We start from the raw sequence: 24317 nt of genomic DNA on the forward strand, positions 1-24317 counted from the left end.
ATTTTGCTCTCATGTGAACAATTGGAGTCAATGCAAGAATGGCATTTTTAAACATCAGTTTTTCACTTATGGAGCAAATCAATCATTGTTAAAAACAAATGATCAACATCTCCATGCTGTCTAGATGCAATATCTGTATTTTCAGATTTTTGTCTTAATAACTGAATTTTTGACAGCTGTTTAAAATCTGCCTTTCCATGCATGGATGGCTGCTGTCCTGCATGTCAGTGATCGGCTCAGTCAGTTTGTGAAGCTACAGCTGAAGTTTTAGCTCAGTGAGATAGAGGCCAGGCCTCGGTGTCGAAGATTGTGAGTTCAAGCCTCAGCTTGTGCAACATTCCCATGTGCGAAAATTCACCAAACTTTGCACAAAGGTCCAGTCTCCAATCCGTGTATCATTCGTTCTTTCTATTTTCAATTGCCAATCAAAAATTAAAAAATGAAAAAGTGACTGGTTATTTTGTTATTTGTTTTTAAATCTAACACCAAAATCCAAAATATGCCTGGTTTTTCATAGTTCAATTTTAGGCTCGGATCAAAAATACCAAATTGAAAAACGGGAATCAGGACTGAATTTGGTTTTATTATTTAATTGGTCCGGTTTACGTGACCCAGAAGTTTGGTAATGAGCGGTAGCTCACAGCAGATCACAGCAGCCAGGTGCATTCAGTCCCGCCACCCTGATCACCGCCACCATGGATAGTTATTACGTGTTGTTTCAAGGACCAAAGCGTGTGACTCTAAAAGAAGAGAACATGACAACCGAAAAAATCAGCTGAGCTTCTTAACAATGATGGGTAGTAGCTCCGGAGACCTTCTTAACCGATCTGGGAAACCCAGCCCTTTTCTGTGAAATTGCACAGTGGCGGTTCTGCCTATGTTGCCACCCTCAGCGAAATTACTGGCTTGCGCCCTTCCATGTTACTACTACTACGCCTGGCGGGCCGGCCGCAGCACCAGACGGTACCCTACCGCGCCCACCCGGTCAGGTCTGCCGGATCTGACAGGTGAGCGTCCGGTGCCGCTCAGCTCAGCTGATTTTTTCGGTTGTCATGTCCTCTTCTTTTAGAGTCACACGCTTTGGTCCTCGAAACAACACGTAATAACTATCCATGGTGGCGGTGATCAGGGTGGCGGGACTGAATGCACCTGGCTGCTGTGAGCTACCGCTCATTACCAAACTTCTGGGTCACATAAACCGGACCAATTAAATAATAAAATCAAATTCAGTCCTGATTCCCGTTTTTCCATTTCGTATTTTTGATCCGAGCCTAAAATTGAACTATGAAAAACCAGGCATATTTTGGATTTTGGTGTTAGTTTGAAAAACAAATAACAAAATAACCAGTCACTTTTTCATTTTTAAATTTTTGATTGGCAATTGAAAATAGAAAGAACGAATGATACACGGATTCAGTCCCATGCCAGATCATCATTGTCAGATTTTTGTCTTCATGATTTATTTATTTATTTTACAGTGGTTTGAAATCTGCCTTTCCATGCATAGGCAGCTGCTGTCATGTGACTGGCTTAGTCAATTTGTGAAGCCTCATATGAACTGACAGTTGTCAATTAGCTCAGTGAGATAGAGTGTTGTCCTTCATGCCAGAAAGTGAGTTCAAGCCTCAACTGATGCAAAATGCATGTTAAAATGCCACTTTTCTTTTCATCTTCCTATTCTCTTCTTGTTGCTCAGAATTGCCTAAAATTGCCCAGCCCTGACCATTGCTGCTCAGCAGCTATAATTTCTTTTAATTTTGTGGGGAAATTTTTTTAAACAAGATTTTTTGTTAATTGTATGGTGCTTTTGCAGTACCCTTATTGAAATCTAAGTTTAAAAATATAATTATTATTGAGGTTTATAGAGTGGAAAACTTTGATAATTTCACAGCAAATTTCAGCTAATTTCCTCTGTAATTTCCTTCTATTTTTAGCTTTAGTGTGCTGATTTTTCTTTTTCTGACAATTTCTTAACTTTGCTATTTTCCTGCAATTCTTTTTTCCCAACTTTTGGGAAAATTTGAGGTAATTTTTCTTTTTTTATTGTTGCTGTTTTTTTTTCATATTTATTATTTATTTACTCACTTATTCGTTTATTGTAATTTGCTTGTAGCTTAACTTTAAATGTATCATGTTTTTCAAAGAAATGAAATGAATTTGCTCAGTTTTCAAAGGATTAAAGAATGAGTAAGAATGGCTGTTGTTGAGTCCTGATCACAGCGTCCTGGGTTTGAGTCCAACCTCAGGCCGCTTGCTGCATGTCTCCACTCAGGTTGTTGCAAACATATTGTAGGTTTCTCTCTCACCACTATTATCTCTCTTTAGTGTACACAGTTCAAACTGAGTTTGGCAAACTACTGTGATAAATAACCCCTCAATTAAGGTCACTGGACGGAACTTAGGAACTCTATGATTCTGTAAAATGGCAGATGGTAGAAAATGTGACTGCAATGCACGTGTCTCTCTGCCAATTCCGAAGTCATTCTCCTGAAATGGCTAACCTGAGCACTCCCCTCCGGCATCACCAGCGTGACACCGGTAAACACTTGCATGACAATGGTGCTGTCCCGCAGCCGGCCTGGCCAGGCCATGGCTGCTGCCATTGTATATTAATATGGCTGGCGGTGTATAATTCATAGGGCAGGATTACTTGGGAGTGCTGGTCCCAGGCCTGTTCCCAGCACTGACACAGCGAGTACTAACAATACTGGACATGCCTCGCTCTCCACTGCCCACCCCAACGCCCATTATAATAATATATTCAAGGATTAAAGGGGTTTTATCTTAGAGACCCATGAATTATGAATAGGGAATTTCAAAATTTAATTGCCCCGAATTAAATGATTCAAGATAATGTTTCTTTTATAAATTTGTAATAGGGCCAGGGGGCAAGGAAGGGGAAAATACATTAAATACCCCCATCTCCACCCAACAAAAGAAGAGAGGAAAGGAATAATAGAAGGATGGTGACCTTGTGCCTCTGGAATAGACGATGGGTTGATCCAAAAGCAGGAGACAAAAGTTAAAGAACAAGACAACACAGTGAGGTGAGAAATGAGATGAAGTTTAATCTCTGGCTGTTGGATGTTGACAGCTTTGGAAAGAGTTTCCTTACCCACTCTAGCTTTTACTGTACAAGCTGGGTCTTTTTCTGCAAATAGAAACCCAGAACTACTGCATACGGTAAGCTGGTGAGGAGTCTAATTCGGCTGGATAACAACGTACCCAGGATTTTTTGAGTCTATGGTTAAAGCTAGGAGCTCACACAAATGATGATACAGAGGTTTTTAGAAAAGCAGCAAATATACTGAAAAGGTTACCAATAATGTTGGTAAAGAAAATGATTGCATAAAAAATACAGATTTGTGATGGAAAGTGCTCTAGCCACAGAAAGACAAGTGACACATCAAACGTGATACAAAACAGGCTTATCATATTACAGACTGTGGTACAAGTTGGTAATACACATTAAGCAGAAAATTTGTTTAAGTTGAATTACGACCCAATTTTGGTCATATTATGATATAACATTTTAATTGGGAGCATGACGGCAATGCTAAGTCATTGCCTTCCCTTCAGACACAAACTGCAAGCTGACAACATGGCCAGATCTGCTAAATCTTCATTATCCAACTGGTTAACACAAACCAAAGCCAAAAGAGAGAAAAAAAAGAGCAAAGGCTTAGTGACAGTGCTTTCTTGTTTCTCATACAAGTGTCATGTTCAAATCACCTCATTTTTGAGGCTGTTAAACAGAACTGTCCAACTGGAAAAATGATTCATGCAAACTGTCGTCTTGTCTGTTAAGTTGTGTTGCGCTGGGTCATCAGTATATGGCTTTCCATGGGCAAAAACTGTGATATGTTACCACTCTCTTTAAGTGACATCCTTGGGTAATTACTGCAGCGTACATTCAAAACAGTTAAAAAAAAAAAAAAAACATAAAACCATGACCACCTGCAACCTTCTCATCTCATCTTAATTAGGCCTGCAACAATATGCTGATGGAAAACCTGTAATAAAATAAAACTAGAATTTTGGAAAGCAAAAAATGACAAATACTTACCAATGTGGCCTCTCATCCTGATCAGTAACATTTTAGATAACATTTCACACTACTTTCCCCAGTGCTAGTGGAGAATTTTGTCTATATGAGTGTCCTTTAGTTACTTCAAATGATGTTGAGGGGGAAAAAAAGGGAAGAGAGGGCAGTGATCGTCTTTACTCAGCAGCACAACCAAGATGCACTAGAGAATACGATTGTCAACTCAAATCATATCAGACATATATGGAGACAAACTGCAGCAATAAACCAACCAATTCAAAGAATTAGAGACATTTTGGCTCTCTGAAAATAACATTCACCTAACTCCATCTTTTTTTGTCCACCTAGAAGTGCTGGAACCAGTTCTGCGGTGTCCCCAGCTTTCTCCTTTACTGTAGGCCTCTAACAGTTTGTATTTTCAATGTAAACGAGTGTACTGCAATTAAAAAAAAAAATCCTTTTTTTTTCTAAATAAAATTGACAAACTGTACCGCACAGAAGGCTAGGGGACACACTGGCAGCATTTAACATCTGGCAAGTTCAACAGCGGACAACTAACAAAAGCCACGCTGGATGAACGCACAGTCAAAACACTTCTGAAATTTGAATTTAAATTTATTTCAGCATCTATACTTCTGAGTCATTTAAGAGACACAAAAATAAATAAATAGCATGGGCGGTGGCAGTAAGTGGAATAAATCTATTCACTGTTCTCTTTGGGATTATCTTCAGTTCGATTGGCACTTAGGTTGGCCACTTCCCTTTGGCCCGGGGTTGCATTAGATCTTTTAACAGAGTCCAATGTTGAGTGAACCTCCTTGCTGACATTCTCCTTAGCTTCCTCTTGCACTGGGCCAGAGTCTTCGTTAGCTTCCACAGGGGGGCTGATATCCGTCCCATAGACAGCCTTCCCCCCATTAAGGAGGCCACTGTGCTCATCTACTTGGATCTCCTGGCCTTCTTCTACCTCTTCGAGTTTGCGCAGGATAATTGGAAGCTTTGCATCTGAATCAGCATTCTCCAACAAAGCGATATCGCTTTCCTCATAACGAGGCAATGGAGCGCCCTCTTCCAGCTTTTTCTGGAAATGCAGGCGTTTGGCCCGTCCACTGGCTGATGCCTTCTCCAGGATCTGCTTCTCAGCCAGGCGAAGCTGGATGGCCACACGAGAATGGAGAGACAGATCAGGTTTCTCCAGCATAGAGCGGTCCTCCTGAAAGAAGGATGAACAAGGAAAAGTTCATCTAGATCTGAAATCACAAACCACAAACTGCAATGTATTGGCACATTTTAGTGTGCATCCAGCAGAAAGCACACCAACCTCTGAGGTGGTCTTGTAAGTCTTGAGGAGCAGGGCAGCTCGGGTCTCGAGGAAAGTCCACAGCTTGATCTCATTCTCCCAGCTGACAGGGAACTCACTGTTTCCCAATGTAAAGATCTTATTGATGGCACGTTCTCCGAGCAGGTAGTCCTTCAGTTCCTCTGAAGTGAAAGAACGACCACATCTTATCAAAGAGAAGAAAATAAAAGAAACAAAACCCAAAGTGCAAGAGGCCAAGCAGTAAAGACTATGTAAAGGGAATACAGCCATAATACATGCAAGCCCACAGCAAAGCAGCCAAGGACCTCTTCCAATTAATTTATGGTTAGCTTGTCTTCATCAAATCCATTTCAGTCCAACACTTGTGGTATTAGTAGTGTCAGACAGAAGACTGAACATTGTTTTGGTCAAGATTGACACTTAGACTAACCGTCATCAACTGTGGATATGGTTAAAAGGCACTGACACCCCTAGGTAACTACTCATTCCTCTGAAACCTTTCGCCTGCTGGCTTTGATCTAAGGAGTTAAGCATGGCTCGGTTACATGGGAAGATGAAAGCGCTGCATGCCAGAGCCCTGGGTGTGTGTGCACACTATTCCATCATGTCACATCTGTTAAGAAATGTAGACACACACACACACATTATGATAGACCCCCACTCCCTCCCGCCTCCACCTCCAAAGGCGTTGGGACCATTTTAAAAATTAACATGCAGCGAAAAATGTGAATAATATATCAAGCAGGGTCCTGAAGATGAGTCCTCTGACAGAGGAGGATGTGGCCTTGTGCAGTTGGGGATTTATGACACCAGCGTCGTTCTGCGTACATGCCAATGAATATTGCAAACCCCCCAGCGGATTGCTTCTTCCACACATCTGGTGGCCTGCCTTGATCAATTAACCGGCTCGGGAATGGACAGGCCTTGCTCTTCCCTCTTGTGCTTCTCCCGTTACCTCCACCTCCTTTCCATCTCTTCCCTTCTGCCAATGTGGGGAGGAAGCAGTCGCTTGACGAAGCTCTCCGGGGAGAGTGTTGGAAACTGTGGCGTGCTTTGTTTCAGAGTATGTTACCAGGTTTGTGGCTTAGGGGCTCCCTGGGGAATGAGATATGTGCGCAAGTGTATTGGTACATTTGTGTCAGAGTCTTACCCTCTGTCATGCAGAAAACTCGAAGAAAGGCTAGGAGTTGGGCTGAAATGGGTGGTTCGTTGCAGTGCAGAGCAAAGATACTGGACCTAAAAACAAAAATGGCATTGAGCACAACTTGTCAGTCAGTCAATAAACACATAAACAGGTAATATAAAAGGAAGTAGTGGTATTTGAACTACTCATTGGCCCTCCATTTTCCTCATTAAATTGACCAAACCAGAGATTTTACATTAATTGAAAAATATCTTCAAAATTTAAATATCTCATTTCTCCTTTTCCCAAAACAAGCAGTTGTATTTTAGAACTCTGATATCATTTTTAATCTAGCCACTGGTTTCAATTCATTCCACAAAACACAAGTATTCCACAAGTATTCCTTCACCATAATGAAACCATCCACATTGATGATTAGTTCTGCGATTCATGAATGTTGATAACTTTGTTAGCTGCAGAAGCAAAACAATATTAGATGGATCTTCCAACCAAAAATTCAAAGTTGAAATTGAGGGATTTTGATTAAGTTGTGAAATGTTCAATACCCTGCATTATTTGCAAAATGGTTTGTTGCAATGTAAAATGTGGGGGAATTTCTCATTTGATCATTTATTCTATATGGGGAACCAGTGGTCTAAATTTCTATCTTGTATCTGCCATGTTCTTGAGTTGTTATTTTCACAAGACACACTACAGACATAATGTCCTGCATACCATATACCATGACAGAGGGAAATTAAGGAGTATGGCACAGACTGCCTAGTTACGAGATACTACATAAAGTGCAATAAGCCTGTAATAAAGAGAAAGTTTTCCTTGGATTTGAGACTTCTATTAGATCAATATCCTGTGCCCATTATGTCTGACCCACAGATATTGAATGGAGTAGAACAGACATTGCTCTGTTTGGTACAGAATAAAATGGCAATTTAACTTGTTTGCTACGGTAACAAATCAGTAGGGCCATTATGTAATCCACACTTTTGCTGTGGCTGTAGCCTTAAAGTAGAAATTATGAGAAGAACTGTTATTTTAGAAGAACAAGGTTAGCATAACATTATCACGATTGTGCTTCTCTGATTAGTTCCACCAGTCAGCATCTGCAAACCTAGCTGGTCAGCATTATCAGACATGTTTTACTTAATTTAATTCATTTGTTGCTACAAACTGCCATAGCTTTGCTGAATTTTAGTGGAGAAGATAAGTGTTTGTTAACATTAAAGACCCATTTCTGACATTGATTAAACCCTTTAAAAGTCATCTGTTGAACAAAATTACACACTAAGGTTTTTTTCCCATGGAAAAAATCACTTCATACCTTAAATGGTTTAGATGTAATTATACAACTTTGCTTTCATTTAGTATGCATGCCCCCCCACCCTCCCCTCCAGTCAACTATTCAGCTACTATTGTATTAACTAACAATGTAATGTTACTTTTAGCAAATAATGAGGTTACAGGTATCATGTAGAAAGATTTGTTAATGAGACAACAATGATTAGTGCATGTTACCTGACACATCATATATGCAAATATGCAAATGGTTGGTAAGATATTGAGGCTATGACTGGTTACTGGTCTGTGATATAACCAGTAAAATCCTGATTTCTGTCAGTGTAACTAGAAAGTAGCGTTTTGACCACCATGAAGCAAAAACAATGCTCCATGATAAGCAATGCTAAAAACACAATTTTTTTTTTTATTAATTTTAAGTGGAATGGGTCTTTACATGGCTAACACACACCCCCTGAAAGGTAAGATGTCTTTCCACTGCTTTGGTCCTCACTGCAAGACCTCTGACCTTAGCAAGCAGGAACTTGCCTGAAGTTGGTTTATATGGAGGCTAGCCTACTACCATGGTTACAACATAGATAAAAATGGCTGCCGGTTTCACCATGCAAGTATGTTGATTTGTGTGGGAAAGACCTTTCCAATCCCTTTGATTTCTGTGGCCTGAACAAAAACTGATAATACATTTTAAACTGACGGGGGTGACACATTTCAGATATACACGAACATATATGTAAGCGTCTGGATAGCCATAAAACATCAAAATTATGTTCATTCCTACAATTATCCATTTGATTATTACTTGTTTTGTTCTGAAAAATAATGAGCAATGCATCTTAGGGAATCTTTACTCATTAAAATGGTCTTCTCATGCTTTGAACAAATAAGGTCCTAGAAGCATAAAATGCGTTGAAACTGTTTGTCTCTGAGTTCATTGTAAACTCAGGGTCAGCATATAGCCAGGCAAGAATAAACAAGACAACTGTTGCAGTCCAAGTAAAACAGTCCCTTCTCAAGTGCTCCCTTATAAGAGGTGATGTATGGGAAACCAATTCTGTGAAATGTTTGACACCGAAATGAGCTTAGTTTCATAGTCGTATGCATAAAATGTACTACTGAGTCCACCTCAGATGATTTCATTGGTGGAAAAGCTTTTGAAAGCTTCACTGGACAACTCAATGACTTTATTAAATTCTTGGCTTGCTAGTTTCAGTTTTGAGAAGTACCTGTTCATTGCTGCTACTTTGACTGGTGCACGAGAACATAGGGCATATTTCATTTTTGACTCCATGCATAACAGCAGTCAGTTCCTCATTTTAGCCTGACTCCCTGTTTTGTGTATTTGTTGGGACTGAGAAAGTCAACTGTATGACAGAAAACATATGAGAGGAGTTTGATCCAGGACTCAGCCGAATCCATTCCACATCATAACATTACAGGCTGAGGTAATTTTGGAGAGGACAATACTTTCCTGCATTTCAGCAAAGTGATCGATGTGGTGATCAGTAGGACAGGGTTGACATTATTACACCACACAAACGCATTAGAGGAGCCAGATCTCCACTGCTCCTATTAAATTATCTCTGTCCATTGCTCCGGCAATAGCGGATCCAGCTGAGGAAAAGTTAACTCTTTATAGAAATGATGCACTCAAATACAACTCAATGAGGCACGTGTTTTAGATCCACCTGTGTGCAGGGAAACGTCTAATCCTATCTGTAAATGAACAGTGTACTGTGTACACACCTCTTTCACCTATCAAACTATATGAAGTTAAGGAAATAAACTAAGCAGCTGAAATGACATATTTTCAAGTTGTGAAAGGAGAACGAGGATGGCAGCAGCTCGACACATCCCTGTAAGGCTTGACAGTGAAACTGTTGCTGTTTCCTTTGAAAATGATATATCACCATATCTGTCATTTTAATAGAGCACCCCAGCAACAACAGGGATTGTTTCAATTAATTTCCACTGTTGAGATTTAGACTGTCATCAATAAGAGATTAAAAGGCGTCTGATTAAAAATGCCGAGTAGAGAATGCTGCATAATATTAAGGGGCTAATGATAAAATGATTAAGCTTCTTGGTGATGAAAGTGCGGGGTGGATGGTAAATTGATACTTGGTGGGGCGGGGAAAAAAAGAGACCTGCTGCAACATTTATATTATGTGTTTCAATTATGCTAAGGGAGGCCTAATTGTTTAAAATATTTACTGTGGTAAGAAAAAATGTGCACAATGACTGTATGAGGAGATTTTAATGCTTAAATTTCAGCATGTGCCTGAAGCTGTCCTTGACCTTACTTGAATAAAAGTCATGAGAGCTGATCCTGTGACTGTCGATACGTACAAAGCTTTCTAAACATGCATCATAGAGTAGACAGTACAGTTACAGTAGCTCAAATGTAAGTCACCATCTGGCGGGTGAAGAGGTTTATAAGAAGGTGATTAGGTCAGGTCTACACAAAACCCCCAAATAACAAGATCTTGCATTCACTGTGGGGTAATGAGAACACTCTGTTCTCCAACTAAAAAAACAAAACAAAACTAAACAAACCTAAATAAATAAAAAGGAAAGCTGACAAAGGAGGACTTTTACGTACGCTGGGATGCCGGCTCGTGCAAGCACCTCGGCCTTCATGGCATAGAGGCGTTCGCTCTTGCTGATGCCCAGCTTAATTTTCACTCGGTCATGGGCGTTGTCCTGAAAGAAGAAGCCGTTGTGGATGACGAACTCGGCGTTGGATCGCGTGCCATAAAAGATGTAGATCTACAGGGGGAACACATCGTCAGCGTTATTGTCACCACTCTGCCAACACTGGAAAATCTGAATACCTGGGACAAAGCTTACAGCACTGTTTTCTTTTTAATTGCCATAGCAAACTACAGAGGCAGGGAATAGTATAATCAACGTATAAGCATATTTATGAAAGCTCGTACCTAATTCTGTAAAGAGTCCAGATTATTGTGTTGAGCTGGGTGGTATTAACAGTATGAAGAATGCATTGGTATAAATTTGCTTTATAGTATGGACTATAATGCATCCACCAGCACAGCCTCATCTAACTCTTTTTGACCAACACAGTTCCATTTGAGTTCTTGGAACCAAGCCGCTGACTAGTAATTTAGTTCTAGCAACTTTTTGAGTTTAGGTATAAAATTTTGGATCCGTTGACGACCTTAAACATCCATTCCTGTTATTGTCACAGTTCAGGTCCTGATATTTTTTGGTTACAGCTGGAAACCAACAATTTCAGATTCCGAACCCATTTATATTTGGTCAAAATGCTCAGAACAATTCAAAACTGGGTTCGTGAACTGGAACAGAACCAATTTGTTGTTGATTAAAAGGGCCTAATCATTTCAGACCTGTAAATGGAAACACTGTCTAAACAGAAATCACAAGGATGGTCATTAGCAGCTAGCACAGTCAGCTGTATTTCGAGTAGCCATGCTTTCAACGGTTTGATCAGGATTGAAGGAGCACATAATGATGGGGGATTTAGTGAAGTGAAGCATGATGCAACTTCCATTATATGGACATGGTTCGGAGTTAAAACATCAGACGATAAGCAGACAATTATCATCTGCAAAGTATGCAACATCACAGTCAAGGCAGCCTTGATAAAGCTCCTCTATTTCCTTGTTTTCTTTAAAAAAAAAAAAAAAAAAAAATTAAAAGAGATTTTTACCATTCGTTAAGTTTTGTCTCTACAGAATATGCTTTTCCAGGGAAAGCATGATGGTAAAAAACAAGTGGTCGACAAAATACACAGCTTTTGATGCAATACTCAATTATACTATTGAGGGGATTTATAGCTCCAATTTTTGCGCCACAGTAATCGGGGATGTTCTTCCAGGCTTTTTACTCAGTGCTCAGGAGAAAGCCTGGGAATGAGCTTGCAGTCAAATAACAGAGGCGATTAATACAAATTATTATTTCTCATAGTGTGAAATGGTGGAACGCACAGTTCAGACATCACCTTTTCATAGATTTTCTAAAGGCTGTCATTAAAAAATTCTGGCTCATAGGTTTGTCATTCATGTCTCCATTTTTCTAGTATTTTAAGAAAAATAATATACTATTAACACTCAGGGTCCAAATTATTTGTGATGAGAATTTAAGGCCATACCACCAAGCCATTGTGCTGTAATTATTCCTCTTATGTCTACACTTGTGTTAAATCACTCCTGAGTGACGAAAACGAGTGAGAGCAATCTGCACACTGCTCACATACAGATTCGACACATTACTTCCCGAGTTTTCAAATAGAGAGCCTGGGTGGGGAGAGAGCTATGGCAAGACAGTGAAAGAGAGTGAGAGAGAGAGGGAGAGAGAAAGAGGGGGAGAGGAGGAAGATGGGAAGACAGAGAGGAGAGATAAGACCAGAGAGAGGCAATGCTTCCGTTGGCCCAATGGTGAAACCAGGATCACCTCGCTGTCCCTCTGAATCTTATCAAATAATTCCTGTTGTAAAGACAGGGAGGAAGGGAGGGAGATGAATACTTGGCTGTGTCTCTCTCCCTCTTCCCGTATTCCACCTTTCTGTCTCTCTGTCTTCCATCCTGCTACCAAAGTCACCAGGACTGATAAGATGTCTCTGTGCATGGGAGACAAAAACATGAAAACTGCGTTCTCACCTGTTCATTCTCTTTGTAGTCCTGCAGCGCCACACATTCACAGCGGTCATCCTCTAGATTGTATCCAGTGGTGATCTGAGGAGCAGCAAAAAGTGTTACAATTCATATGTTGGTACACAGAACTGGAACCACTGACTTTTTGTGGGGTCGGTCGTTCACAAGTTTGTCTGATGAATGAGTGACGCCTCCAATTGAAGACTAAATTTCACAACTAGGAACTAGACTAATAAAGTGACAACTGAATGTCTTCCTAATGTAGATGCACCTTTTGCAAAATTGAGATCTCAGTTGTCTTCCAGATAAAAACTACTTCATTTAAATATCTTTGTCCTTCATCTCTATATAATGAATGATGAACACCTGGCTAAAACAACAACAGTTGAAAAGAACCAAAGCATGGTAAGAGAAATGAAAAAAAAAAAAAAGACAATATGTAGTGGAACGCCATTAATGGTTGGTTTAATTTTCCAACTCTGAATTACAGAGATCTCCTCTAATACATGCATTTGGAAAAACTGAATGGATCAAGGAATCATTTCTGAGTAAGGTTCAGAACACAAGGCAATAAAAGTCTGTATAGGCTATTTTTCATTTGGCTAAAACCAGAAGGAATCCCTACAAAAATACTTCAATATGTATCAAAATGACTTGCTCTTTCTTTAATTCAGTCTCATTTGTGTGGATAAACGTATTTTAGATATGTATCCAAGAGGTCCAGTAATATTGATGTGCTTCAATCAGCCCCTAAACACAATCAAAGTAATAAGTGAAAAAAAAAAAAGAAACACAGCAAAACCCTGTAGACCTGTGCAATATAGTGGATTTTCACTAATCTATTATTGGTATTATGTAGATCTTTTCCCAACTGTCAATGTGTATGGGTGAGTGAGTGAGTGAGTGAGTGTGAGTGTGAGTGTGAGTGTGTGTGTGTGTGTGTGTGTGTGTGTGTGTGTGTGTGTGTGTGTGTGTGTGTGTGTACGAGTGAGAACCCACCAGTCCACTGGTGTGGTTACACATGTCCCAGAGGGGGATGAGGGCCAGGGTGACCCGGCTACCATCCTCAGTGGGAATCTGGTTCTGACGTGTCATCACCGAGGAAACTGCCCATCTAACAAACAGACAAATGCAATCAAACAATAAGCGCTTGCATGACAAAAATGTCCTATCAACCTAAAATTTTAAGGTCGCATAAAACAAAACCAAACTCAAAATTTAGACCTTGTTATACCAGAACAAGGCCCTAAATAAAACATTAAAAAACTTTGTTAGGCCTTAAATTTAGTATCTTTAAAGGAATAGTTCACGGCAAAATTAATAAAGCAAGTTATGTTAATATATAAAACAAAGTCCCAGTGCCATTTTTAATTGTGCAATTACAATTTTTTCCCTAAATGCTGCCAACTTGTTTCTTCCTGGTGCAAGGTTACAATGCAGAAGTTTCCTGCAGACGCTACTTGCTGGATCTACTTTACAATTCAAATAGGAAAATAACAAGAAAAAAAACTATTTAATTTCCACACAAAAAAATGGTACTGGGGCATGTTTCTTGTATTGGTATAATCCACTTTGTTCCCATTCGTTTAAGTGCTAAAAGTGTAATTTTGGGAGCTGTTTTGCTGCACTATGAAAGTGAATGGAAAGACACAAATACAAAGTTAGTGTAATGTCAGTGTAACACACAGTCAGCCAGCTGGTGCATAATCATTTCAACCTTCACCAAAACAACTGGAGTGAATGTTCCTTCAGAGCTCCAAAAACAACAAAAAAAATGACCCATAACATTATTCCCTGTAATTACAATATTCCTGACTGCATTAGAAAGCAACATCTGCTTGCTACCGTAGTGACAGCTGGTGTGTGCAGAAGAAAGTGAGGAAAATCTAGGAGAGAGAGAGAATGAGAAAAATATTGGACTTTCGGACCCAAAGTGCAATCATCTGACTTCAGAACACATGCACTATGTTGTTCAGTCATTTTGTGAACTTTTTTTTTGGTCAAATTGAAACTCTAAAGAAATGGCCTCCAATCGTGCCAGTTGTTCTAGAGAGGGCTGAAATGAAGCTGCACCAGCTACCTCGCTGTACGTTACATCCACATAACAAACTTCAAGACAAAATTCTGAGCTTTGAGTGAAATATTAAGGCCTTTTAAGACTTCAGAAAAGGACCTACAGGTACCCTGAACCCGTCTTTAAACCTGATACAGTGTGAAGTATTGTACTGTACCCCAAAGTGTCAGTATTGAGTTGACAGTTCTGGACAATACAGTAACAACCCTAACTGGTCTTGTTATAACGCAGGGAAGTGGTTTGTCAGCCATGACACTGGTATTACCGATGGGATGGAAAGGCTTGCATCAGATGAGAGCATGGAGAGAGGAGGGAGCAGGATGTAGGGATGAGGGAGGAGGGAGGGAAGGAAGGACAAAAGGCAGAGGAGGGGAGAAAAGGAGGCCTGGCTATAAATTATTCCCTCAAACATTATTTGGCTCTTAATAAAAGAACGATGAGAACAACCACCCTGACTTTCCGCGACCATCCCCACTTCCTGGCATTTGCTCCAGATTCAAGAACATACACACACACGCGCACACACACACACACACACACACACACACACACACACACACACACACACACACACACACAAAAGAAGATGTGAACAATTTGAAAACAGGCCAACATGTAGGTACCAGAGTAACCCCCCTGCCCCTCCTCACATACATACTCTTCCACTGACCTGTAGTCATCGAACGTGAAGCTGTCCTTCAGGGGCAGTTTGCTGGCGGCGGGATGAGTCTGGGGACAGAGGGGTGAAGGGGGGGAAAGAGAGAGAAAGGGAAAGAGAAAACACAAATCAGTGTAAAGAATTCCATTATGCTGGTATGCTGGTATGCTGGCAGTGGTGCAGAGGAGGGAGGTGGGCTGCCTGACAGGGACGCCTAACAAGAAGGACTGGGAGTAGGGGGCCACTGCTGCGGTGTGTCTGTGTGTGAGAGTGTGTGTGTGTGCGTGCGTGCGTGCGTGCGTGCGAGTGTGTGTGGTCTGTTCGTGCTGGGTGACACCAGCCCCCCCACCCCATACATCACTGTCAACTTAATTTGTTGTGGCCAGCAGCCGTCATAAATCTGCCTCATCAATTTGGCCCTGACATGGCGTATGTGTGTGTGAGAGTGAGCACGTGTATGTATATGTGTATGCGTGTGAGTGTGTGTGTGTGTGTGTGTGAGTGTGTGGAAGAGTCTGTCCATTGATCCCACTAGTTTCTCCATTTAAAGCCACAGTCACCACCTACAAAAGTCATTTGCAAAATGTACTGAACTTAACCAGAAAGAAAGGGAGAGAGAGCGAGAGAGCAGTGGGCAGGATAATGAAGTAAAGGAAGAGAGAAAAAGGAAGAGAAAAAATGCAAGAGGGGAGGATCAGTAAAATAAAAATAAAATAAAAATAAAAGAGGCCCTGAGAAAATGACAGGAAGATAGGGGAAAGAAGAAGAGATAGACCTTGTGTTCAGTGATAAGTGGTGTGTTTGTGAGGGGTCAGTTCTTCTCTCTCTTCCATTATGTGAGGAGAACAGAGGCACCAAAATCATCCTTGTGTCCCTGGTAGATAGTTAGTGATGCTCCGTACACACCTGGCATTAACATGCATCTCCAAATGTGTCTTGTATTTGGAAAAAATTGCAAAAAATAAAAATAAAAGGCGTCATCCTTGTGCGGTCCAGCCTAATATTAACGTGGCTCTTAATTATTGAAGGTTTATTTCACATCTGTTACAGGATCCACCCGATCACATTCAGGCTCAGATTCTTTAATTATTCCAGGTTTGAGAGGGTTCTTCACTTACGGGCATAAATCAACATGCAATATTTCTGTTCTATTCCTATAGTGACTGTAATGCGCAATGCATGGCCACCTATAATATTTCTGTAGTATTCCTATAGCTACTGTCACATCTAGGGTTAGAAAGAGTGTGATTAATTGCACCGGGGCACGAAATTTAAGAAAGGCTGCCGCCTCCAAATTTTATATGGAACAAAAAACCCTGCATATTGTCGATACATAGAGACCCCTCAAAATGTCTTGCATTTTAGGAGAGTGCATGTCTTATTAAGGGGAATTTTTATTCATTAACCAGCTGCTTTATCATCGACCTGCACTTCAGTTTGCATTTGATCCATCAGCTGACAGTGCAGATGTGCTGGGTAGAGTCAGGTGAGATACAATTTCTAATGGAAAAGGTCTGGCCAGTGTCAGGGGTGTTGGGCTGGACAAGACATCAGGTTAGTAGCTGGTCCTTCAATGCGACCTGGGACATGTGTGTTTACAACTAACGCGATGCAGACAAAAGCATCCCAGGCCACCTCTGAATGTATTCTACGATCCAACACGCAGAACACATCGCTGCTGTTTCCACCTGTACTTAGAGGTGTCAGCTTGTGTTCAGATTTCTCAGGATGGATGTTAATACCAGGTGGGAACAAGGCCTATGTCAAAGAAAGGAACTTTTCACAATGTAATGTTTTTTTAAACAGCATGATCTGTACACTAATGTTTTAATTTACAATTTTTGTTTTAGGATGATCCTCATTGTTGATTTTTTTAAAATTTATGTTGAAACTCTCAGGCATGTTTCCTCTTTTGTCCCAACCTGCAGCAGAACACTTTTGCAATACGTGATTTAGTGTGTGTATACTCATTAAAGCAGTTCCAAAACTGATTTTCTCCAGCTTAACGTAATTAAGAGCCAGTAATATTTTTTAAACTGTAGAATAATTTTTGAAATATCTGTGGATGGACTTGGCTGTCCTAGTGCCTAAAGATTTGTCAAATTAAAACAAGCAAGCTTCTTTCTCTAAATTAAACGTAAGTGTAAATTCTTAAGAATAACTGCATAAAAATTTGTGTACTGGTCCTCTGCAACTGGTCCCCTGCAGGGTTTATACTTGTCACAGGAATTCAAGTATTGGAAAAGTGGGTTAGTAGATTTTGGCCTAAGGATGGCACTAGAGAGAGGGGTGATGAGGTCAACTAAATTGGGAGGGTTCACCCCTTGGGGAGCATGAATGTGTTCACCAAATTTAATGGCAATCCACACAATAGATCGATGGGGCAGACCGACCCAGCCATCCAGAGGCCCTGCCTACATGGAGGTGGGGGCTATCTGACAGACCCTGTTAAAAAACGAGATGAAATGAACTGGAGTAAATATTTCATACAAAACAACATGATGTGTGTCACATGACTGGCATGTCATGTAATGGACATATTTGTTGTCTTCTCATTTTCCCCATTGTAACACCTTATGGCTTAATTGAAAAAAAGAAGAAAAAACTAAAAACAAAACAAATGGGGAAAAAAGTCACCCCATGCAACCGCACCTAAAAAATACCCAGTAATAATCACTTTAATTTTTGCAAAAACTGTCCTGTTCTGGTCACGATGTGATTAACTGACACATCCCAATTACGCAGTGATTTTTAGTTCAACAAAGTCTTCTGTCGTGGGCTTCCACGGCTCCTTCAGTGTCAGTAAAAAATAAAACAATTTGGCAAGACTGCTAAATATCTCCCATGACTGTTGAAACAGGAAAAGTAGGTCCTCATTAAAAAGCATAATTTTTGAGTCATATTTCATACAGTATTAGCATACAGCCTATTATTCAGCATAGCATTTGCTAACATATTGTCAAGGAACACCAAAACTAAATCATTCACCAAGGACACATGATGTCATCACTTAACAGCCAAGTTAAACCTAACTACAATCTACCAAAAAGTTCCTATATTTAAGCTCACCACCAAAGTCACTTTCCAACACCTCACCTCCTAAACGAATGCGCGCACACACACACACACACACACAAACACACACACACACACACACACACACAATGCAGTAAAATACACTGGTCACATCATATTCCACCTCCCAGGGTAGATTGGTGGTGTGTGTGTGTTTCAATACAGAGTGTCCAGCAGTGACACTGATTCATCCTTACAGGTAAGTGAAGAAGATCGCGCTTATTAAGCTACATAAAGTGACCAGGTTTCCAGCACACACACACACACACACACACACACACACACACACACACACACACACACACACACACAAGAATGAAAACAATTATGTTTGCTTGACTGTCCTATCTAAACCAGGTGGCAGGGAATGAGATGCGGTCAAGATTATCAGGCTGACCGACCCCTCCTCGTGTGTGTGTGTGTGTGTGTGTGTGTGTGTGTGTGTGTGTGTGTGTGTGTGTGTGTGTGTGTGTAGTCTGGCCTGGTTTTTGTAAAGTGGTCCAAAATACGAGCCCACTTATGGGCTGTGACACAAAATCTATTGATCAATATTGTAGATAAGTCAACTGACCAATCAATAATCAGTTAAATCAATGAGAAAATATGCAAATCAATGGATAAATGAATAGAACATATATAAATGTATCAAAATTCTGATTAATAACATAAATTTAAAAAAAATGATAACACAATAAAAAAAAAAAAAGCATGAATAAAACATCAGTTACCAGGCCAAGACACTAGATAGTTTGCAGTAAGAGATTCTCTATTTGCTTCAGTTTTAATGAGCTGGCTTACAATCTCATTTGGCAGAATAAACTTCATATAAAATTATATAAAATGTCAAAGTGCATGTCTTAGTTCACTTAAATTTTTAATTAAATTTCATTAAAATTTAAGTTTCAGTCAGAGTTACCCATCATCAGTGTTATCCATGCACTAATGTCAAGACACATATACAGCACCATGATGCAAGATAGAGTAGAAGTCTGCCACCTTGTTTGTGTGCAGTGAACAGCTCTGGACAAATGGGGAAAAAGTTTTTGGATGAAAATCAGGCAGAATGTGATACCTCATCACCTAAACTATAAACCAATCATTCATTCGTTAACTTCCAACCGCTTATCCATAAGGGTCGCGGGGGGTACTGGAGCCTATCCTCATTGGGCAGAAGGCAGGGGAAACACCCTGGACAGGTCACCAATCCATCACAGGGCAGACACACAAACAAGCACATTCACACCTAGGGGCAATTTAGTATCTCCAGTTCACTTATCTTGCTTTTCTTTGGACTGCAGGAGAAAACTGGAGTTCACGGTGGAAACCCATGCAGACACAGGGAGAACATGCAAACTCCTCACAAAAAGGACCCTGGCTAGCCAGCCAGGAATCAAACCCTGGACCTTCTTGGTGTGAAATTCAGAGTAGAGGAAAGTATGATAGTAAGGATATTTACCTTACTGTTATGTTTCGTTTGATTGTTTCAATTAAAAAGAAATGTTGTTTGTCAAAGGAAATCAACCTGACACACCAGATGGTTTGTTACATACAGAACCATCTGAAAGGTCATTGGAACCTATTTGGAAAAGAGTGGGTACTTTCAAAAAATACTTGGCAGGTGACTGGATGAACTCTCAACAAATCAGATCAATGAACCATATGACACAGTACGAGGACAATGAAGAGGAAACAACAACAAGCCGCATTCTAAGGAACTTTGACAGCTCGCAAGCAAGTCAGTGTAGATACCTATGAATTCTATGAATATTCAACGAAGAAAAAGTCTCCAATTCTGATATAACTGATGCTGCAGTAGCATGTATGCTAACCCCATTCAACAGCCATTGTTGACGGTTTTCACTATCGTCACACATAAACCATACCTGTAGCTGCCAATAGGACACCAAATGGTCTGAACCACTGTGGTTCGGCCACAAACGCATCACCTGAAGCCTGGCAAGACTGATTTTCACATTATTGTGATATCACATATCCAGCTAGGCCCCAAGAAGAAAGTAAAAGCAAGGCAAAGACAGCACTATTAATAGCTGGTGAGCCCAACATGTTGATGCTGTAAAATGTGAACAACCACACATGTAATGCTCCTCTTCTTTGTTGGTAAAAATGAAGCTTGCTATGCTCCACAGCTTAGCAGTAAATATACCCTAAATTTACAAGCTCAAACTTTTTATCTTATATATTAATTTCCTGGGGTATGTTGAAAATAGTAGCAAATGGCTAACTGAGTAACTGAGCACTAAGTATACTGTCTACTGATGAATATATTGGTGTGAATGAGGTAGTGTTATTTATTATTTTTACAGTAAGGACTGGGGCAAAAATGGAAGTGCCTGGAAAGCCTTTAATGCCGTGGAATGCAGCTTCCTTTTGTGTTTTTGCCTGTTTCACCTGGACTTGCTCAATCCAATCCAGAGAAGGGGATGACTTGGTTGGTGCAAATGTGTTTGGTCCAACATCATATGAAGTGAATGACCAGCCAATACAATGTAATCGTCACTCAAAATGACTGGCTGCTGCTACATGTTTATGGAATCAAGTAAACTCTGGGTTTGGTCATTCAAAATCTCAGTGGACAGCAAAGACAAAAGAAAAACCTCAACAGCCAGACATTTTCAGTCACAGTTTCACTGGAGGACATGTCGGGAGACAGACACAAGTGTGTAAAAATCAGTAGAAGGGTGGCTTATGTACACACACACACATACACACACATTCAAACCTCTGCACGCTGAGCTCTTGATGCATTAGCATCAGAAGACAGGGGTCATCCATCATATGTCACATTGGAGTGTGCATGCATGCATGTGTGCGTGTGTGTTGGAACAGGCTGAAGGTATGGGTAAAGGGTACACATGGTGGGAGTTAGAGAACGTATGAGCAACCTTAGAGGTATAAGTAGGGATGGGAACTAATAACATTTTGATACCAATTATCCAATTATACCATTATCAATTCTGCTTATCAGTTCAATTCTTTATCAAGTCCCTTGATTCCTGATAAATGTTCAATCAGGTTTGTTTTTGGGACAGTGGCTCACGCGTGTTATGTATCAGTGATAACTGCTAACTGAGTGAGCATAGGCAGACAATCAGAGCTGAGACCAGAGACTGAGTGGAAGAGATTATCCTTGATGTGATGACCTCTCAAGATTTCATGACAGGAAGCTAATACTGTCATCTAAGTGGTTTGGAAATTCCAGAAGTCCCTGGTCACCAACCAGTCAATATTTGGAATAGGGCTCAAAATGGTGCCTGTTACCAATAAGACAGAGTGACCTAGGAGCTGCAGACTAGGCCATGTCAGGTGGAAGTGTTTTTGAAACTCTTTACACTCTAAAAAGCAACAATGCCTATGTCTTTGTGAAATGAGCATGTGCAAAGAAGCTGACAAGGAGACTGCAGCAGGTTGTTGACATCCCAGAGTTAGCTACAAATATAAGCAGTGCAAATATGGTTTAAAAAAAATCCCAACAATGTCCAAAACTGTACAGAAAATAAACACCTTGACCCACTCACTGTCACATAAACAAAGTTAGCCTTCAATGATGTGTAGCCGAGTTTTTAGAGTCTAAAATGGCATAGGATTTTTTTTATTATTATTATTATTTTTTGACAATTTTCAAAAAAATAAAAAATGATCTGCCTGGCAGGTGCCTGACTTTTCACTAAACTATCATCAGTGTCCACTCAATAGTGATATGTACATTTTAATTTCAGAAAGTGATGCTGAACCTTCTTTGAGTGGGTTAAGGTAGTGTTTTTTTAAGAATGTTAGCTGTGGAAAAGTCCACGTCAATGGCAGGAGGCGAACAGTTAGCATTTGGAGCATCCAGCCAGTATCCAGCACTCAGTAACACTGAGAGGAAGAGAGCACCACTACTGGCCTACAGAGCAGCTGGGGGAGGGAGAAATAATTACATTTTTCAAGATAAGTGAACTGTCCCTTTAATGCCAATTTGAATAAATATTCAGACCAGCTGCACAGCAACAGAAGTTTGAGAGGTTAAAAACAGTAGTATCAAAGTCAACTGTCTATCCAACCAGGTGGATTCATCAAGGCAAATGTAGTTAAGTGAAAAGTGATAAAAAGGCCAAGAGGATGGCTCAACTGTGTGTCACATCTTCGTGTATTGGCCGTGTCAGTAGTAGGACTGCCTGTCTGTCCGTCTGTGTGTGCACATCAACATATATCAGGCTATGTGGAGGATCATACATGCAACACACCGGACAGAGGGGGGTTGGGGGTGGAGACAGGGAGAGAGGAAGAGAGAGGGGTCTTTTTGAAGAAGGTACATTCAGGTCAATTCAATTCAAAGCCAATGTGACAAGCTAATTTTCCAGCCCGGTCATCTGAGGAGGAGGAGTGTGTGTGTGTGTGTGTGTGTGTGTGTGTGTGTGTGTGTGTGTGTGTGTGTGTGTGTGTGTGTGTGTTGGGGGTCGGGCTGTATGTGAAAGGGATGTGTTAAACAAAAGGAGATGTATCAAAGATGAGATGCTGGAAAGAAAGAACAGGACCTCTGTGTCTGTGTGTGCATGTATGTGTGGTGTGTGTGTGTGTGTGTGTGTGAGAGATGAGTGTGTCTATGTCTGATACAGAAAGACTCCAACTATGAGCAACATCATTTCATGAAAAACACACACTCCCCAGTATAAGCACCTCGGTGCTTGGGTCTTCTCACCTGGATTTTCTTGCACTTCCTCAAACTTGACTTAAAACTAAATGTTATTGTGCTTTTGGAGGTGAGGCACCGCAATTATGAAACAATCTTAGGCATTAGAATTTTGGATTTTTTCATTTCTTTTAAAAAGCAGCTAAACACACATCTGTACAGGTTAGCCTTCATTTAGTTTAATATATGTTTTTTAAGTGTTTGACTTATTTTGCCTATTGATATTATTATAATTATTACTATCAGTGCATTTCATTTAATTTTTTTTCTTCTTATTGTTGTTGTTATTTAGTGTGTTTATATTATTTTAGTTGATTTTATTTCATTTATAGGTGAGTTTTTTTTAGCGTTTGCTCATTCTATTTTGCTGTTTCACTTGTTATTACTTTTGCAAAGCATTTTGTGATCTTCACAGTTCAACAGCATCTACATCATGCTACAATATAAAAACATGCCTTTTACACAATTCAAAATGTGTAAAAAAATGCAGGCTATGCAGGCAGTCTACTTACTGTATTGGCATTACTAGTGTCAAAAAAGGTGCCAAGAAAAAAAAAATCTTTGATTTTTTTTACAACTTACTGTACTATAGTGAATAATTACTAAGTATATCTTAAAAAAAATAAAAATAAAATAAACAGCTCTTGTGTAGATGGTACTTAAATTCTACGATACATTCTAAGATACAAGATCTAACTTGTATCTTGCAGATCTACCAGTAATTAATTATCATTAATCCACGAGGCAGGGCATTCAGAAGCCAACACTGCCACCTAGTGGACTGTAAACACAGAGAATGCATGGTAAAGGTATGTGGTTTGTTAAAAACCTTTGAAAGAGTCCAGTAAGTTAACACCTTCATTTAAGTTTTTCGGAATTAATTACAAATAGTACTAAGCTAATCAAACAAACTGAGGACTTGAAGAGTCTGAATCCTTGTAAAACCCGTACAGATGCAAAAACTAGTTAAACTTGTGCACTATGATGCATGTTATTTTGACACATGCAAACCATTCATTTCCTTTATCTGTACATCTTCTAATTAAAACAAACACCTAGCCACTGACAAAAGGAACAAATAATTTGGCAGAAGCATTTTCCACTGCTTCTTTGATATATATGTAAAAAAGATTGACTTCTAAGAGAACAGTTGGGGTGTGTTTTGATCAAAGCTGAGCTGAAGGGAATTGTCATTTTGCCATGCTTCAGTTTAATAATGACAAATTAGCATATTTTGAGATTAGCATCCCACTATCTACTGTCTTAGAGTGTTAACCAGTGTTTCATCATAGACCCTAATCACTCTGCCTGCATCAGATTGAGATCCTCTACTGTCTGTTGGCACATAAAACAGCACTTAAAGTCTATTGTTTTCTCAACTTTCCC

At 40.0% G+C, this 24317-nt stretch overlaps 1 protein-coding gene across 2 annotated transcripts in view; it reads right to left on the minus strand.

Moving 5' to 3' along the window:
* Window positions 1–3048: 3048 nt before the first annotated feature.
* The window catches only part of setd3 (SET domain containing 3, actin histidine methyltransferase), a 33416-nt gene continuing 12147 nt past the window's right edge, over window positions 3049–24317 (minus strand). For both annotated transcript variants that reach the window (XM_030081795.1, XM_030081794.1), the window contains exons 7-13: window positions 15179–15237; window positions 13434–13548; window positions 12441–12515; window positions 10403–10569; window positions 6517–6602; window positions 5367–5527; window positions 3049–5258 (exon numbers count right to left, since the gene is read on the minus strand). In XM_030081795.1, coding sequence (XP_029937655.1) covers window positions 4746–5258; window positions 5367–5527; window positions 6517–6602; window positions 10403–10569; window positions 12441–12515; window positions 13434–13548; window positions 15179–15237 — 1176 coding nt within the window. In that variant the 3' untranslated portion in view covers window positions 3049–4745. The remainder of the gene's footprint in view (window positions 5259–5366; window positions 5528–6516; window positions 6603–10402; window positions 10570–12440; window positions 12516–13433; window positions 13549–15178; window positions 15238–24317) is intronic.

This window comes from Myripristis murdjan, chromosome 22, assembly GCF_902150065.1.
Source record: "Myripristis murdjan chromosome 22, fMyrMur1.1, whole genome shotgun sequence".
NCBI classification, from domain to species: Eukaryota; Metazoa; Chordata; class Actinopteri; order Holocentriformes; family Holocentridae; genus Myripristis; species Myripristis murdjan.